Below are 18,460 nucleotides of genomic sequence, written 5' to 3'. Positions count from 1 at the left end.
CATAATAGTCACTTTCTTAATCATTAATAAATAAAAAATTAAAATATGAGTGTACATATTTGGTGAGCAAATTAAAATATCCTCCACCTTGAGTAAAAGGATATTCGATGAAATTGAGGTCATGTTTTTCTCTGAAAAACAGAAAAAATCGAGGTTCTTTACAAATTCAAACCCGAACGTCTCTTTTAATTTTTGTAGCCACATTCAACCTTCAAGACCCAGCTTCGGATACAGCTCTATGCTAATAGCTGATAAATATGAAATACACATTGCAGCCTGATGAGTTGGTTTACATATCTATCCTTAAAACAGTACAACACCAAGATTTACTATCACTGCGACCAGTACCATTTATTGCACCCAATCTTCCACTCTGTAGGAAAACAAAACCTACAACCAAGCTGATAGAGGGTGCTTACCCAGAATTGCTATGAGAGGAACTCCCTTGATTGACCAAGAAACGAACAACGACAACGGTAATATTATCTGCGCTACCTCTCTGATTCGCTTCCTGCATCAGCCTCTTCGCTGCCTGTTCTGGGTCTTGAAATGGCTTAACCAACTCAACAGCCTCCTGAGAAAACAGGAAATAACCAGAGATTCAAAAGTTTGGAGTGCCCACATCATCTGATCAATTCAAAAGTAATGAAAACACGATACCCATTCAAAACCACAAATTGCCCCTCTTTCCATAGGTGATAAAACAAACCCAAAGTTGAAAAATCTTATATAATTACTATTCATGACGTTAATGAAGTAGACTACAAAAAAATACTTATTGCCTCTCAAGCTTAGCACCAAATGGGCATCATCGAGACATTAAAAAGTCAAAAACAAGTCCAGAATCAGAAAGCATGACTAACCTCATTTGAGACAACGTCCCAGAGTCCATCACTAGCAAGGATAAGAAACTCAAGGGAGCTGTCAATCTTTTCCTCCTGCAAGTTCCATAATGATGCCAGTTGCTAATTATTCTCACAAACTAAAAAATGGGAGCCATGGGAAACAAGATTGACGCAGCCTACCCAACCAAATATACCAATCAGAAGAAACCCTCTTCTAAATAGAAACTCACAATAATAGAGGACTGCTATCGTAGCAGAAATGTAATACCAAGTTATGTTGTGTAAGTTGAGATATACCAGCATAAAGTTTTTATATTGTCAATGTCCCTTCAGTTAAAATATATTGTGAACATTTTAGACTTTCTACGCATAAAAAAAAGGTAGTGATGACGCACATAATAAGGTTGTCAGCTTCATTTTTCTTCTCCACCCCCCTCTCTTGATCTTAATTTTTTCATTTAAACCATTTACCACATAGGAAAAAAATCACTTCACTTAAACTAGATAAGCATTAAAAGTAAACATTAATAAATGCCACCTGAATTTCTGGATCAGCAACCACATATTGCTTCAAGAGCCTATCACCAAATGCGCGAGAAACAGCAAGAACTCCTCCAACTCTCCAAGTTCCTAATGATATAAGTTTTAGTCAGCAATTCACTCACCAGATTACCAGAAAGCTTAATGAGTAAAATATATGACCTTACCAGCCCACATAACAAATCCACCTGCATCCTCAATCCGTTGCCGCTCATCAGTTTGGTCTGGCTTGTGATCACGAGAAACAGCAATGGCTGCAACCACAAGATGATAAGCAAGTGACATAACAAGCAAGAGGAATAGGAAGCAAATAATCTGTCAACAGAATCTCTCACATGTGATAGATACAAACTTAGCAATATTTTTGGGTGATTAGCTATTGTCCACATAAAACAAGCAATAGATCATCTTTGGAATTTTCAGCAGAACTCCAAAAAACGAAATTGAACTAAGCCTCCAAAATGATGAAAGAATCACTTAGAATGTTTTTGGAGATGGAGATTAGATCCCTCCAAAGAACGCTTATCATATAATACCCATGATTTAACAACACATGACAATCGAATAGAAAATTAGATATGATCCACAGTGATTTGATGAATAAAAATGCAGACAAAATGCTACAAACGTATTGGCCAATAATACGGTGAAAAAAGTAACCAATTATCAACGTCAAAAATGCATTGGCAAAATAAAGGCATATTTAAAAAATTAAAAACAATACGTCTTTTTTCTTACAAATTTTTACTTGGACGTTGATTGCAAAATATTACTGGAGTTTTGAATATGGAAAAGAAAAGGCAAGGGTAAAAAAGAGTACAGCAAGATGTATACAATCGATTCAACATGCATCAACTATAGGCATCAATACCATACCAAACACTGAGGGAGAACCATTTGATTATTGGGGGCAGAGAGAGAGAGAGAGGGCATTTCAATAAAACCAGGGGAGTGCTAGTATCCACCACATGATGTTCTGTTACATGTCATTATGAGGAATATATATATATATTTTTTTTATAAGTAATAAGTTATTTTATTGATATGAAAGAGGCATAGCCCAGGTACACTAGAAGTATACATGTGAATACACCGGTTTAGGAACTCGAAACAGTTACAAGGAAATCATGAAAACTAAGACCATTCAAATCAAGAGCAATGGCCCACACAAACAAAGTCTTCTAGAAAAAGCTCCTAAACTCTTCCAAAGAGCGTTCATGATCCTCAAAAAGTCTCTCATTACGTTCGTTCCAAATACACCAGAAAATACATATAGGAACCATCTTCCACACTGCTGCAATTTGTGATGTTCCTGAGATCCCATTCCAGCTTGCTAACAAGTCAACCACCCTACCCGGCATCCCCCATGCTAAACCCATTCTACTGAAAAAATTAGTCCAGATATCTCGAGCAAACTCACAATGAAGAAGTAAATGGTCCACCGTTTCCCCACTTTTTCTGCACAAACAGCACCAGTCCATAATAATGAGGCCACGTCTTCTAAGATTATCAAAGGTCAGAATCTTCCCTAGAGCCGCCGTCCACAGAAAAAATGCAGCCTTTGTCGGTGCTTTAGTCCTCCAGATATTCTTCCAAGGGAAAATATGCCTTTGGTGCATATTAATGGACTCATAAAAAGAGCTTACCAAAAATTTCCCTTTCCTAGAGGGGCACCATACCATCGTATCTTCCAAAGTGGCAGCAGTGGTAATGTTGTATAGCATGCTCAGAAATCCCACCAGCTCATTCACTTCCCAATCGTGCGCATCCCGAGTGAGGTTGATAATCCACTCCTATGTGCCTTGGTTAATAACCCGCAAGTCAGCCACCATAGCTTCTTTTTCCCGTGCAATTCTGAAAATCATAGGATAAGCATCCTTCAAGGCCGTGTCTCCCAACCACACATCTTGCCAAAAGCTGATCCTACTACCATCCCCCAAACGCAATCGAGTATTACTAGCAAAAGAGCACCATCCTTTTCGAATAAACTTCCATAGCCCCACTCCATATGTCCCCCTACCCTCTTTAGAACACCAACCCCCACTTTCACTTCCATACTTCATATCCACCACCCCTTTCCATAAAGCCCCCCTCTCATGGTTATAACGCCACAACCATTTCCCTAATAGTGCCTTATTGAACGCCCTCACATTCCGGACCCCCAATCCACCGTCTCTCAAAGGGGAACATACCTTTTCCCACCCTACTAGATGGAACTTACGCTCATCTCCTAACCCACTCCACAAAAAATCCCGTTGAAGTTTCTCTATTCTAGAAGCAATACTTGCCGGGAGGGGAAATAAAGATAAGTAATATGTGGGGAGATTGGATAAGGTACTCTTCATAAGTGTGATTCGCCCCCCTTTAGAGAGATACAACCTTTTCCACCCGGCCAACCTACGCTCAAATTTTTCCAGCACCCCCTCCCAAATTGTCTTTGCTTTGAAAGAAGCCCCCAACGGTAGACCAAGGTACTTCAATGGCAACGAAGCAACCCCACATCCCAAAATATTCGCCAACCCTCTAAGATTGCTGACATCGCCAACCGCAACCATCTCCGTCTTGGCAAGATTAACCTTCAACCCGGATACCGCTTCAAAACACAGTAAGATGGCCTTCAAAGATTGTATATGCCCTTCATTTGCCTCACAAAAAAGTAAAGTGTCATCTGCAAACAATAGATGAGAAATAATAGTGGAACCATGGGTATCTCCCACTGAGAAACCTGAAAAAAATCCTCCTTCTACTGCCGCCGACACCATACGACTTAGAGCCTCCATAACTAGGACAAATAAAAGAGGTGATAGTGGGTCACCTTGTCGCAGACCCCTCGAGCTATGAAAAAAACCCACGGGATCACCGTTTATCAGAACCGAGAAGCGAACCGATGACACACAGTATCTCATCCACTTCCTCCATTTTTCCCCAAACCCACATCTCCTCAGTATATACATAAAAAAATTCCAATTTACATGATCATAAGCCTTCTCCATATCGAGTTTGCATAAAATACCTGGATCTCCCGACTTGAACCTGCTATCCAAACATTCATTAGCTATAAGAACCGAGTCCAAAATTTGCCTCCCCCTCACAAAAGCATTTTGAGACTTAGAGATAATCTTCTCCATGACCGTGCTCATCCTGTTAGCAAGAACTTTGGCAAGTATCTTGTACACACCGCCCACAAGACTAATCGGTCTAAAATCTTGTACCTCTCTTGCACCGGCCTTTTTAGGGACTAGTGCAATAAAAGTAGCATTTAAGCTTTTCTCAAATCTGCCATGACTGAAAAATTCCTGAAAAACCAGCATTACATCCTCTCGCACCACCTCCCAACAAACCTGGAAAAAAGCCATTGTGAATCCATCCGGGCCTGGAGCTTTATCTTTGTTCATATTCCTGATTACTTGTTTTACCTCTTCCTCTTCAAATGGTCTCTCCACCCAATCCATACTATATTGGTCAATTACCTCAAAAGCTAGACCATCTACCGTGGGCCTCCATGCATGAGGTTCCGATAACAAATGTTCAAAATGCCCTACCACATGCTCTTTTATCTCACCCTGATCTGAAGATACATCTCCATCTATGCTCAAGGACTCAATGGAGTTAAACCTCTTATGTGCATTGGCCATGCGATGAAAGAACTTTGTGCTTTTATCCCCTTCCCGACGCCACAAGGCCCTTGACTTTTGTCTCCACGAAATTTCCTCCATTAAAGTCAATCTTTCCAATTCAGCAACTACCTGACCTTTTCTGATGTTTTCTTCCCCTACACCCTCCAAACCTTGTAACTCCTGAAACAAACTCTTCTTTTGTAAAGTTACATCACCAACTACCTGTTCATTCCAAATCTTCAAGTCCTTCTTCAAAGCTTTCAACTTTCCAGCCAATACATAACTCGGATTGCCCTCAAAGAGGTATGAATTCCACCATTGCCTGACCAACTCCACAAATCCATCCATCTTTAACCACATATTCTCAAACTTGAACGGCCTTCTACCCCCTTGAGGAATATATCATTGAAATGGAAAAAAAAGGATGCCAATAATGGACAGAAAGTCCCTTTAATGGAGCCCCAACAAGTTCTTGTCATCTTATAGACCATATAAAATCAACAACTCCAGTAAGTGTGCATCAGAACAATTACTAGAACAGGAAAGAGAGTCCTTTTATCATCCAAGTTTCTGGACTAGTCTTGGTGTAATAGACATATCATACAAGTACCAAAGTCAAAAATAGAAATATAAAGAATACCAAATTGTCAATGAGCCTTACCATTACCACCCCTACAAATTACTGCTCTCGAGTCCCCAACATTTGCAACAAGCAAACGGTCGCCAACTAAGATGGCAGTGGAAGCAGTTGATCCAGCATCTCTGTTCTGACTATTTTCTGATTTCAGAAGCTCTGAGTCAGTATGGTTGTATGCATCAGCTGCACAGAGAAAGAACACAACAAGAAAAAACATAAATTAAAAATAGCAAACTGTAGAAAATTTAGAAAGACATCATGACAGTATACTTAAGAACGACAAACCTATAGCTGATTTAGTATCAGAAATAAAATTTGGATGCCTGATCAAATTACTAAAAAGGTTTTGCTTGACATATTCAGCAGCTCGGGCGCCACCATGACCTGGACAACCATAAAGGAGAGATTTGGATAGTACTCTATCTTCGATATTCCAAAAGAAAAAAAATAATGTGGTGATATTAAATAAGCAGCAAAAAATTCCCTTTCTAGTGCTTGTGCGCATGTGCATGCATGTGTGTGTTTTGAGAGAGAGAGAGAGAGAGAGATACCATCAAAGACTCCAAACAGGCCAACTATCTCCCCTTCGACACCATCAATTCGTGTCTCATAAAAATCTTCCATTGAAGACCTTTTCCCTGGAGAGCTTGCATACCCATAGCTGAATTTTCCATTCTGACTGTTGCAACATATGTATGTGTTATGACAAGCACCATATGTGGTTCATTCATTCTTCTCACACACACACACAGAGGAGAGGGGATGATTCATAGTAAATGTAGTCAGAAAAATACTCATGTCGAAATCCTAACCCATTCTATGATGCTGACTGAAAGATATAAGGAAAAATCTATATCAACAACAAACTCACCTATCAAACAGAAAAATGCAAAGCAAGGTACAACCAGAAGTTATGAGCATACTTAAGAGTTCACGATGTGATTACCATGTATAGGACTGAGTTTGCTATTGCCCATGAGCATATTAATACACTTAAAAGTGAAGCAAAGGACAAGTACAAGGAAACTTTCTGCACTATTTAGACAAAACCATAGAGAACTATCTTCCAGCTGCAGACATAACCAAACATAATTAAGACATTTAGAATATTCATACTCATACGGTCATCTCAACCCTAATGGAAAGAATGCTAATGACAAAGCAAGATTGAAACTTCAACTGTGTGGTGTATGCCAGTACGGAAATATCTGACTATTGTGCTTTTACCATCTATTCTCAATTGTGCTTCATAGCCATCTTTGAAACTATCTTTTCTTACTTTAAGCGCAAGGGCTGCAACCCAAGTGCACATAAAGTATGCAATTATATTATAAAAGCGTGAACACTTGATAGGGGCAAATGTGCATATTCATAATTGACGAATATTTAAAAAAAAAAAAAATGTTTACAAACAAGCTTTCGAACCCTCATCAACAACAAATTATTTTCCTTCACCTCATTTCCTCTTAAAATAGAAACGAAAACCGGTACCCATCGCTCCATTGGACTGAGATCTATTCGAAAATTTAGCTTTTGATGAAAAGCCAAGCCCAGATGAAAAAAATTATAAATATTCATAACTAAGATCCTTGAGGTTGCAAAAAGCGAGAGCATTCTCCAAAAATAATAAATACACAATAATTGACTATAACTAGTTGATAAACAAAAGGTTTCACAAACGAATACATTAAAGTTCCTCAACCTACAACAAAAAGGCAAATAAAGCACAATCGAATACTATATTCAATCAAATACAAAAAGAAATCAGCGAAAAACATATAATATATTCAATAGCGCGCATGGCAAAAACACTGGAATTTATGAAATCAACAAAGAATTAGTTCATATAAAGATGAAAAGAGTGTAAACCTGAGGCCCCCGCCGCATACGGGTGCATCTTCGGCATGAACCTGGCTTGAAGATGAAAGCACGGAATTGAGATAGCCCATATTTTCGCTTGAATTTAAGAATGACCCAGAAATGAAAAACAGCAGGTAAATTATTGGGAATATATTTGAACGAGCGGCTGTTGATGGGAAAGGAAATAATCTATTTTCGCACGCCAATGAAGCGCAATGATATCGAAATTAGTGGGACTGGGATCATTTCATTTCCAAAGTTACTAATTTTCAAATTTGACCTGCATATATGGACACGAAAGAAAATTAAAAAAATTGAACGATTACATGGTGAATAATTGAATTTGCATTTACAGTTGAACTTAGGATCGAGCAAGTTCTAGAGAGAGAGGGGGTACCTGAAGGAGGGACGGGAAATGGAACCCGTGACAGAGTCAGAGAGATGGGAGAGAGAGGTTTCAGTTTAACGTTTAATAGTTTGTTGGATTAGAAAAATCGTTAAATGAAAATGAAATGCAATAACCAAATAATAATAATAATAATTAACGCAAAAAAAGGTAATGAATAATGACTTGTAACTTTTTTTTTTTTTTTAAGGAGGTTCAGTTTGTTTGAAGGCTAAAATTGGGTGATTCAGATCTTAAGCGAGAGAGTTGTCTTTGCTATTTACCGGTATTGCCTACCTTACACGTGGCTCACATGCACTATTTTACCTTCGGCTACATTCCACGAATCCACACTTCTCTCTCTTTTTTTTTTTTTTTTTTTAATTTTTTATTTTTTAATTTCCTGCCTCACTCATTTTTCTCCATTTCTTTTTCTTCTTCTAATTATTTAACTCAGTGCATGACAGATGTTTGACTTTTTTGGCTTTACATCTTTTGCGTTGAAAATCGAAATGATCAATTTTTCATTAAAAGCTCCCAAATCCAGCCTGACCGAAAAAGTCTTCAAAAGACCAATGCATTTTGTACTAAGGCAGTTGGCCTTTCGGGACCACTTGAGTTTGATTGTGAAACTCATCTATTATTATAATTTTTTTAAATTTTAATATAAAATATAATAAATAATTTAATTTTTTTAATTTTTAAAATAATAATAATATTAAAAAATAATATTTTAACAATATTTTATCATCTTAATTCAACTCAACTCAACTCACTTCAACATCTAAACACACACTAGATGCCTAACCTGTTAGGTCCGCTAATAATCATGCGACAGCGTTGTTCCCTGCAGCTTCTTTATTTTATCGTATAATATATATTCTGTTTTTGAGGAAGGTAGAGCTCTATTATTGAAGGGAAAAGTATTTTAAATGAAAATTATTTTTATAAAACATTTTATAAAAATAATATCATTTTATAAAACTATTCTCATTTTATAACATTATTGTATAATATATTATGCAATATATTATATGTATATCATTACTCTTATTAAATACCCTATCGTGAATGTTTTTTTTTTTTCTTCTTCTTCTTCCAAATAGATATATAAAACAGTTATAGAATATAATAGATAACATAATGGGAGGTCTTGACATTCATTCCAAATCAGCTAATACAACACAAGAAAAAGAAAAATAAGAGGGATCTAGAGTCAACGACTTAACCCCCACCTATTTCCTACAAGGAGAAGCTACTTGAAGCAGTTTTAATATAGTCCGATAAACAGATTATAATATTACGACTGTGAGTCGCAATGAATGGATCTGTGTTGTATGTCGCTGGTCTGGATTAATTGAAAAAGACTTTCACTACATTTTCTCACGATCCTTGGTTAAGATTAACAATAACATAGGAAGATAACAAACGGAAGAAAGCGTCGAAACACCGAGGAACTGTGGTGGAGACCATGCGTCACACTAGAAGAGTGGAGATTGGTCGTATTTAAAAGATCTGAGGCCGCTAATTCCAGAAATGTCACGTGTTGTGACGACAGGCTCTCCTTAGTGTTGCGGCGCGTGAGATCCAATGCAGGTGAGACGCACACGCCACTCTTTTTGACAATTTGCTTATGTCGTCTAAAGGATCGACGACTGGAGAGTCTTGCGGTGTGTGGCGGTCGTGGATGGCTGGAAAATAGAAGATCAGAACTTCTCCATGCCACAATAGGAAAACAAAGGAAAAAATAAAGAGAAAAAGAAAAAAATAATAATACTAATAATGCAGTGTCAGGACTATATAAACAGGAGGATGGTAGGAAACTCCAACCACCATTTGGATGGAGAATATAAGATTTTCTGGAGACGTTTTCAATTCTTAGAGCATCCTCGTTATATTATACAAATGTAAATACAAAATTTATATAATATCAGATGATTTTACATTTGATTATTCTCCTTAAAACTTATTTCCACATTAAATTATTCTTTTATTAGCTAAAATAATAATAAAATATTATTAATTTAATAATAAGATTTTTTCTAAATTAAGAGCTACACAAAAATATTATTTTTCTTTATTTTTTATTAATAGTACATATCACCTATTTTTAGATAAGGTTAAAAGTCAATAAATTATAACAACCCACAATTATAACCAAAAAAACAAAAAAAACAAAGAAATTTTGCATTGGAACTTTCTCAAACATAGTTTCTAAAAACTGTTCAGAGTGTTCAAGAAGAGAGAGAGAGTGTTCAGAGTTAAAGAAAATATTTGTTACTTCATTTGATCTAGTTATAGTGAAATTTAAATATGACATACAATACTAATTTATTGTAATTAAAATTCATATTTTTTGTATTTATATAATTCAATGCAGTGTATTTTTAGATTATATTATCCAAATTTTTTATTTTTTTTTAAATTTATATAATTGAATATCAATGCTCTATGCTCGACCCAGAATGAATTACGTTCTCAACTGTCAACCATCACTACCTGTGCTTTATTTTTTAATTTTGTACGTTTTTTGCGGAAGTCATAAAACCATAGTGATTTCAACAATTTTTTTTTTATTATAAAAAAAACAACCTTGGTTAAGATGATAAAAGAAGCTTATAATTAAATATCGATCAAACAACTTAGGACGAGCAATGTCAGAATTAATTAAATATATATGTATGAGTTTTAATTTTTATGAGTAATACTAATCATCATTTAAATTTTTATATTCATCTCATCATCTCATAATATAATATTAGATGATTGATTAATCAATCATCTAATATTATATTATGAGATGATGAGAGAATGAGAGAATGAAAAAAAAAAAAAATGATGAATAGATTTTTTCAATTAAAAAATAGTGAAAATGCCAGCGGAGCCCGATTGAAAAACCAAAAATCAGGACTGTCATATGCGTCTTCAGGTTATAACCTTAGCGTACACGTCTGACTTTGCCATATGTAAGTGGTTTGGCTAGCCTCTTCAGCAACCGGAGCTCGCTTCATGTTGGATATCTTGTTCCATCCCCGCACGCAATAATGACATATCATGATGTACATGATCTTAATCGATGGAACAGAAGAATTCAGATTCTATCTCATTAGTAAGCCACCTGATCACCAACAATAATTTGCACTAGTTTATTAATTAAATGAGTGCAGGCGTAACGCATGGAACAAGCTGCATCAATCATTCGTAACCTTCTTTCTCAAGGGAATTAAGAGGTCAAGTCACGGGGTTTTTTTTTTTTTTTTTAAAAGAAAGAGGACGGTACCTTAGTTGTAATGGAAAACCTCTATTTTGACGAAGAATACTGTGATTTCAACCTGATATCTGGAGTTACAAATAATCATAAAAAAAAAAAAATATAAACATAATAAAAAAACTCCAAACCTTATTAACCAAACTGAAGAATGTAAAATAAAAACCGTGTAACAAATTTAACCTGCACATACTTTCTCCTCATATACGACAATCCTCCTTTATCCAATCTTATAAAACCTCTAGTCGTCCTTGGAAGGTCCGAAGCTGAGTAAGAGATAATTGTCCTATCTTTAGCACCAAGCTTCACCAGGCTATCGATAGCAGCATTATATTCCCTGTAAATGTGTCTGCATGTAAAGCTTATATCATCGAGAGAACTCGTAATCTCTTTCTAAAAATCCTCCAAATACCACAAACTACATCTCATATTCTTTACCCAATCTATAATCAATTTGGAATCTGTTTCAACTTCAATGAAATCAAGCATGTATATATATTTTTTGGTTCGGCACATGTTTTTTTATTCAGTTTTTTTATTCACTCAGTTGTATTTTTTTAAATTAAAAATTCTTGACATACATTTTATTTTATTTTATTTTGTAAGAAATTGCAATTTGAGTATCTTGTCAGAAGACTTGACCGAATAAGAGAAAACTATGAACGGACAGGAGATTTTTTATATCCACTTATTTATAATATTATTTTAAGGTTTTTTTGATTTTTGATTTGTTATTTAAATTTTGATTGATTTTTTTACAATATTTTTTTGATGTTATATATATATAGCAATAATGGTCTTATATATAATATATAAGGATTGTCTAGTTTTTTTATACTGTTGACAGGGGCACTACATCTCACTCAAAGATTACTCCACTGCCCAGTCAAGAAGCGAGATAGAAAACCAACCAATGCATATAAACTTTGAGCAATTATTTGTTTTTTGTTTATTATTATTTTTACTTAGACGAGTTCACGTGGCAGTTCTTAATGATTTCATAAGTTAATTATTTAAATAAAATTACATAAAATATGTATGATATTAGATGACAAAATTCAATTTGAAAACAGTACTTATCTTCAATTATTATATAGAATTACACTGTCTCTTTTTTAAATTAGATAAATGTTTTATATAAGTCTCAAATAGAAAATTTCAATATAAATCCTTATAAAAAATGGATTTCACCTTTAAAAAATATAAAAAATTATTTTTTATTAATAGTACTTACTTTTTTATAAAAAATTTGAATGAGATTTGTCGATTTGAAACTTTTAAGCATTACTTTTTAAATTATTATATATTTTTCTTTCCTTTTAGTGGGCTCTATTTTCTTATGAATTATATCATTTTCCTTATTTTGGATATTTTCTTTTTGCACAAAATAGAGTGGCATATCTCATAATTATTAGTTTATAAAGTTATATTTTTGTTGTCTCATTCATAATAAAACAGGAGGTACAATTTCAAGCACAATCCAAATTCCAAACCTGCCGATAATCCAAATTCATAATAAGCACAATCCAAATTAAGGGTTGGTTTAATTACATAAAATCAAGTTATTTCATCTTATATAATTATTATAATTTTTTTAAATTTTTACATAAAATATAATAAATAATTTAATTTTTTTAAATTTTAAAATAAAAATTATATTATAATAATATTTTATTTAATTTTTAATAAAATATTTGTCATCTCAATTGCGCAACAGTAACAAATGAGGCATAAACCTTCCCAACCCGATACTCGCCCCTGGGCCCTAGCCCGCTCGTAACTAGCGAGCCTAAATATATTAATGTGCTTGCTTCTAACAAAAGGTGATTCCTTCTCCGTGAATTTCGAAGGGAAACACCGCTTCCAGGGCTTTAGAATTTGCATCCCCTCAGTCTCTCTTTCAAAATGGCGAATCAACACCATTCATCGTCGTCGCGGCCATGGCTCCTCGAGGCAGTGCCTCTCATGGTCGTTGTCCTGATAGCAGCTCATGTCCTCGCTTTGGTACAGAAACCCCTTCTTTATCCCTTTCTTATTTACTTTCTTCCTTTCCCTTCTTCATCTAGTTCCAAGCGAATATGTTATTTACCGTCCATTCGTTTTATTCTCCTTCCAGGTATACTGGATTTACAGACTAGCCTCCGAGAAACAGCCTCAGAGGAGAAAGGCACACTAAGGAACACTTCAATTTTGATGCACAGAAGATGAAGAAGGTTGGTAAAACCCTAATTCGTAGTTTACTCTAAAAATACAAAATAATGGCAACGATTTTTTGTTAGTATAATTCGTTGGCAGTGCCCATTTTTGTTAAGGAAACATACGCACTCAACAACAAATGTTGAATTTTCATAATCAGTGTAAGTATTCAATTGCTTGGTATGTAAATAGGCTTTGATCGGGTGTCAATCGATGGCTCATACGGTTTAAGCGAAGCTAACTGATACCGATCCGAGTGGTTCTTCGGTCTTAGTTGCTGAAAACTTGAAATTGTTAGAGGACTTCTTTTCTTCTTGCAGTTTAAGGAAGTAGTTGCTGTAACATTCTCCTGTTAGCCGGTGCTGCATCTCCTTGTTTCTTCTTTCATTGTGTAGGTTCTGTTTGGTTGCTGAGAAAATTAGAACAAGAACAAACTACTAGCTTCTTTTGCGCAGTCGTAGATATACATTTCCTACAGTAGCTCTACTCCGGGCTCCGTTTGGTTGCCTTGGAAATGTAAGGGATAAAAAGGAAAGGGCACTCGCACGAATGCTGTTCTTTATTCGAATTTCATTATCCTGTCACACTAGTTGATTTGTTATATTTTTAAATTATTTTTCGTAGGTTTAAAAAAAGAAATCGTCTTGTGGTTTCATAAATAATAATAATAAAAAAAGCAGCATTACTCTCAAAAGAAATATATATATCAATGTCAATATATTTAGAAATTAGTACTGAGTTCTGAGTTTCCTGTTATAGACTTATGACCGTGAGTGAGCCGAGTTCGAGTGAGTTTAGACTAGTCAAACAATATTTGAGCAATGCTACATGCAGCCGTATGTATTTATGGAGTGTGTAAATGTTGTGCAGTTGCTTTGAAAAAGAAGGAAGTTTACAATTAAAAATTATTATTTTTTCATGTGTGTCTTGTATTTATTCATTTTTTTCAAAGTGATTGTATGGCGTTTGTGCATTCACGACTGTAACTATCATTTCTCTTGCTGTGGTTATCTATATGGAAATTCTAGGTTAAAATTACCTGATTTTTTTCTTTTTCACTTAAATTATACACCTGATCAACCTCCCAATGTATCAAAAAAAAACCTGATCCATCTTAATCACGGGAAAAATGTTCGAACAAAAGAAAGAAAACGCTACAACAAATAGAGGAGGATGAGATATAACCCACTCCATCTCAAAACTGCTGGCACGTGATCTCAACGTGCTATCACAGTTGCGTCGGATGTTTTCTGGTAGTAAGTAAGACTATTGGCATTGGTTTAGTTAAATGTTAGAGCATTAGTATTGGTCTATGTATATGCATATGTAAAATTATTTTTTTTACATAACCACTTTGTCATTCAAGCAAAATTTTCATATTGACTTATGCATATTTGAGACAAAATAATAATAATTTTTTGCTAAAATTAATTTTTTTATATATATGTTGCAATTAGCATCAACTACATATATTTGACATTAATAATACAAATGCTATAAATTTTTTTTTTATATTATATTAAAAATATAATAAAATGAAAAAAATATATAATATATAATAATAATAAAATAAATGTGCAGGTGAAGGTTTGTTGTGTTGTTGAATGAAGGAGAAAATGAAAGGATTGTGAGAGAGAGTAGGAGGAGAGAGAAATAATGATTAAAATATATTTTGTGGAGTGAATAGTAGTTATCCAAATTTAGATAAGTACTGTTCATAGCTAGTTAAATATTTGGATATGCATAAATCAATGTAGAAGATTTTAGGGTTATATTATATAAATTTGATTTTGTATATACATATGCATAGATCAATGTAGATGCTCTTATGCCTAGCCAAATTTTGGTTAAGTAGCTCAAAAGTGGTCTGCACTGGAGTAGTCAAAATTTCATAAGCTACAGTAAATCCATCTCTTTATACAAACTTGGCTAGCCACTATTCATCTTCCAAACAATATTTTACTCTAAAAATATTTTCAATAGTTACTATTAGATAATTAGGTTGAAGAAAAAAATAGTTGGAAAATAATAATTTTAAGTAAAAATTAAATTATTAATTAATATATTAAGTGTATTTACAAAATAAAAAAAATTAGTATTAAAATATTTAATATTATATTATTATTTTAACTTTTAGATGAATAGTCTAATGTGGATTAATTTTTAATAGAAATAGTTTTGACTTTAGTCAAAATCTTAACTTTTAGTCAAATTTTAGATTTGACAATTACTAGATAATTGTCAATGCTTTGACATATGCAATTTGATGCCGCCTCTCCATCTATGTTATTGAGAACAAGGATTTGGTCTATTCTTTAAAAATTTCAAAGGAAAATGCTGGGAGACCGATGAATTGGACCCCCAAAATGACCGATACTTGGTTTTTATTTTATTTTTTACTTTAAAAAAATAGTTAAAGAAGTGTTTATCAGTGAATTGATTTTTTTTTTTTTTTTTATAAAGAAAAACATGTTTGAAGATGTTTAAAAAATGTAAAAAAAAAAAATTTTTTTTTAACCCTTATCAGTCCAGTTAACGATACTTTTTATCGGTACTGGTGCATGACTAAATTCAAAACAACAAATTACAGTGTACCAACCCTATTCTCTTCTAGCGATTGTACTACAGTCTCTAAGTCTATATTTAGATGATGAGTTGGGTTGAGTTAAATTTTGTATGAATAGTAGTGAATTGAGATAATTGAGAAAGTTTTGTGGGGGTCATTTAAGATGAGTTTAGATTTGTTTAGATCTTAAGATGAGTTTTAGATGTATTTATGGAAAGTTAAAAAAAATTGAGGGTCTCGCATATAAAGAGGTGTTGAGTTAAAAAAGATCGTGTTCCACGTATAAAGAGGAATTGAGTTGAATGATGTTTAATAATTTAAAAATTATATATTTAGATGTTGGGTTGTGTTTAAATTTGAACTCAACCCAAATGAGTTTAGCTGCTTCTATGTGCCAAATGTATGTCTCCTAGCATATTGTCAGAACTTGTCATTTAAGACCGTTCTGCCATGACCGAGAATGGATAATGGATGGGGATCAATCTTTTGGTCTCATAAAATGAGGTTTTTTTGTTGTTGTACTTGTTGCGATGGATTATTTGTCACAGAAACCCATCCATTCCTGTGTATCTTGATCATTGTATGTATACTGGAGTTAGAAAACAAAAAAAAAAAACCGATCCATATATATAAACAACAAGAGATAACCAAACACGCGAACATTATAGAACTCTTTCATTTATTCGAATAAGCTAGAACTTCATGTATGTTTTGATTTCATATATTGGAAATGTAGCAACAGCAGGTATGATCATCGATGCACCCGCCATTAATACTTTCGCCATACTGGTTAACACAGCTTTCAACGCATGCCAGCTTTGTGCAATTCACAATATTGATGGTGGCATTGGAGCATTCTTGCGCCTTCACTGAGGTAGTACCTGTTTAAAAAGGAAATTAACTAAACATATACACCCATGAATTTAAAGTTTCAATCAAAATATAGTAAATGCAATATACGTAGGCTTCATCTGCAGTATATACTAGATGAGCCTCTCTCTCTCTCTCTCTCTCTCCCTCCCTCTAAAGAATAAAAATAAAAATAGAAGTTAGATGAAGGAGGCACATGGAAAGCTTTCAAAAAGAAATATATTTAAAAATTATGATATGTTCTTTCTTCTTTTATATTTGATCAAATGTAAGATCATTTTCTCTGTTTTTGTTTTCCCAAAGAATTAAATTGTCAATGATCATATGTATATAAAGGCTATAAAATATAAAAACCCACTGATTATGAAGAATAGGAACTTCGTTTATAAAGAGGAAGTAATTACCAGTTGAAAAAACTAAGAGAAACACCACAAGGAGGGGGAAAGCTGGAAAGAACTTCATGTTTGCAATGCACAAGCTGCTGGAGAGACCAGTTGAAAAAAAAAGGCACGCTTTCGTCTTCTTTATGACACTCTCAGCCTTGATTATATGGGTTTATAAATACTCAGTGGTAGAGTATTACGATCTGTACTTCCCTTTTTGAGAAAAAAGCTCTTAATGGCGAATCTCATTTGGGATATTATTCCATAAGTAAGCGAGCCTTTTTTTTTTATTATTCTCTCTATAATCATATTTGTTACATTGCAATTGAAGTGTACGTTGCTATTGATCAATTAATTCAGGACTGGTTTTGGGTTTTAACAGATTTGCTCTTACTTGAGAAATTAACCGGTGACCACACCCGACCCATTTTTCAATTTGTTTTCGCTTTGCAACAGACCTGACCCATTTGCTAATGCGTTGGGTTAGAGTAGTCTGCTCAAGTTGATCATTTTTTATTTTTTTCACATTTATTTAAATATTTTTGAAAAATAAAAATACTCTAATATACTTAAAATTACTTTCTTAATCATTAAATAAATAAATAATTAATTATTAAGCAGTAAACTTGAACGGTTAAATTGGGATGCAAAGTAGTTTTTTCCTTTACTAATTGAGTTGGGCCAAGCATATACCCATTATTTCGCGAGAAATTATATTTATTGTCATAAAGTGTGTAGGCGCTACATACTCATTTTACAAAAAAAGTAAGTGAATATGAGAAGAGTAATGATATATACAATTATGAATTGTGCAAACGTTACACACTCATTTTAGAAAAGAGTGAGTCTAGCATTCAAAAAAATTAATTAATTAATTTTTTTTTTTTTATGTTGGTTCTACATTTCCTCACTTTTTCCAAATGAGCACGTAATATTTGTGCACTTTATAACTACAAATATAATTTTTTATAAGAATCACAATTAAAAAAATTAATTTTTTCATGGTGTATTTCACTCTTTTTAAAAAAGAATAATGTGTTTATAAAATCTATGACTAAATCTAACATTACTCTTATTTTGCAACTGAATATAGGTGAGTTGATACTTTTCTCTAGTAAATTATAAGGCTCCACTTTTGAGTTATAGTAAATCCTTCACTTTTTTCAATTTGGTCAACTACTATTCATCTTCTAAACAATATTTTGCTCTAAAAATATTCTCAATGGCTACTATTGGATAATTAGGTTGAGGAAAAAAAGTTGGGAAACAATAATTTTAAGTATAAATTAAATT

General features: G+C 33.7%; 2 protein-coding genes across 5 annotated transcripts; one reads left to right on the top strand and one right to left on the bottom strand.

Moving 5' to 3' along the window:
- Positions 1–58: 58 nt before the first annotated feature.
- Positions 59–7,998, bottom strand: LOC109000990 (probable protein phosphatase 2C 59). The gene is made up of 9 exons (XM_018978088.2): positions 7,897–7,998; positions 7,509–7,779; positions 6,191–6,318; positions 5,925–6,023; positions 5,664–5,822; positions 1,553–1,639; positions 1,384–1,475; positions 864–938; positions 59–574 (listed from the first exon to the last, which is right to left on the bottom strand). The coding sequence occupies exons 2-9, from the start codon at positions 7,586–7,588 to the stop codon at positions 416–418; spliced, it is 879 nt and encodes a 292-aa protein (XP_018833633.1). The 5' UTR covers positions 7,589–7,779; positions 7,897–7,998; the 3' UTR covers positions 59–415.
- A 4,971-nt stretch (positions 7,999–12,969) lies between these two features.
- LOC109000993 lies at positions 12,970–17,190 on the top strand. 4 transcript variants are annotated; one of them, XM_018978094.2, is made up of 3 exons: positions 12,970–13,156; positions 13,269–13,365; positions 16,714–17,190. In XM_018978094.2, the coding sequence occupies exons 1-2, from the start codon at positions 13,058–13,060 to the stop codon at positions 13,326–13,328; spliced, it is 159 nt and encodes a 52-aa protein (XP_018833639.1). In that variant the 5' UTR covers positions 12,970–13,057; the 3' UTR covers positions 13,329–13,365; positions 16,714–17,190. The 4 variants fall into 4 exon arrangements, with proteins under 4 accessions (XP_018833639.1, XP_018833638.1, XP_018833637.1 ...); XM_018978093.2 differs by lacking the exon at positions 16,714–17,190 and adding an exon at positions 13,744–13,869; XM_018978092.2 differs by lacking the exon at positions 16,714–17,190 and adding an exon at positions 13,541–13,869.
- The last annotated feature ends 1,270 nt before the right edge of the window (positions 17,191–18,460 follow it).

The sequence above is a fragment of the Juglans regia genome, chromosome 8 (assembly GCF_001411555.2).
Source record: "Juglans regia cultivar Chandler chromosome 8, Walnut 2.0, whole genome shotgun sequence".
NCBI lineage: Eukaryota > Viridiplantae > Streptophyta > Magnoliopsida > Fagales > Juglandaceae > Juglans > Juglans regia.
Note: the sequence above shows the minus strand (reverse complement) of the source record. Positions and strands in the feature narration are given on the sequence as shown.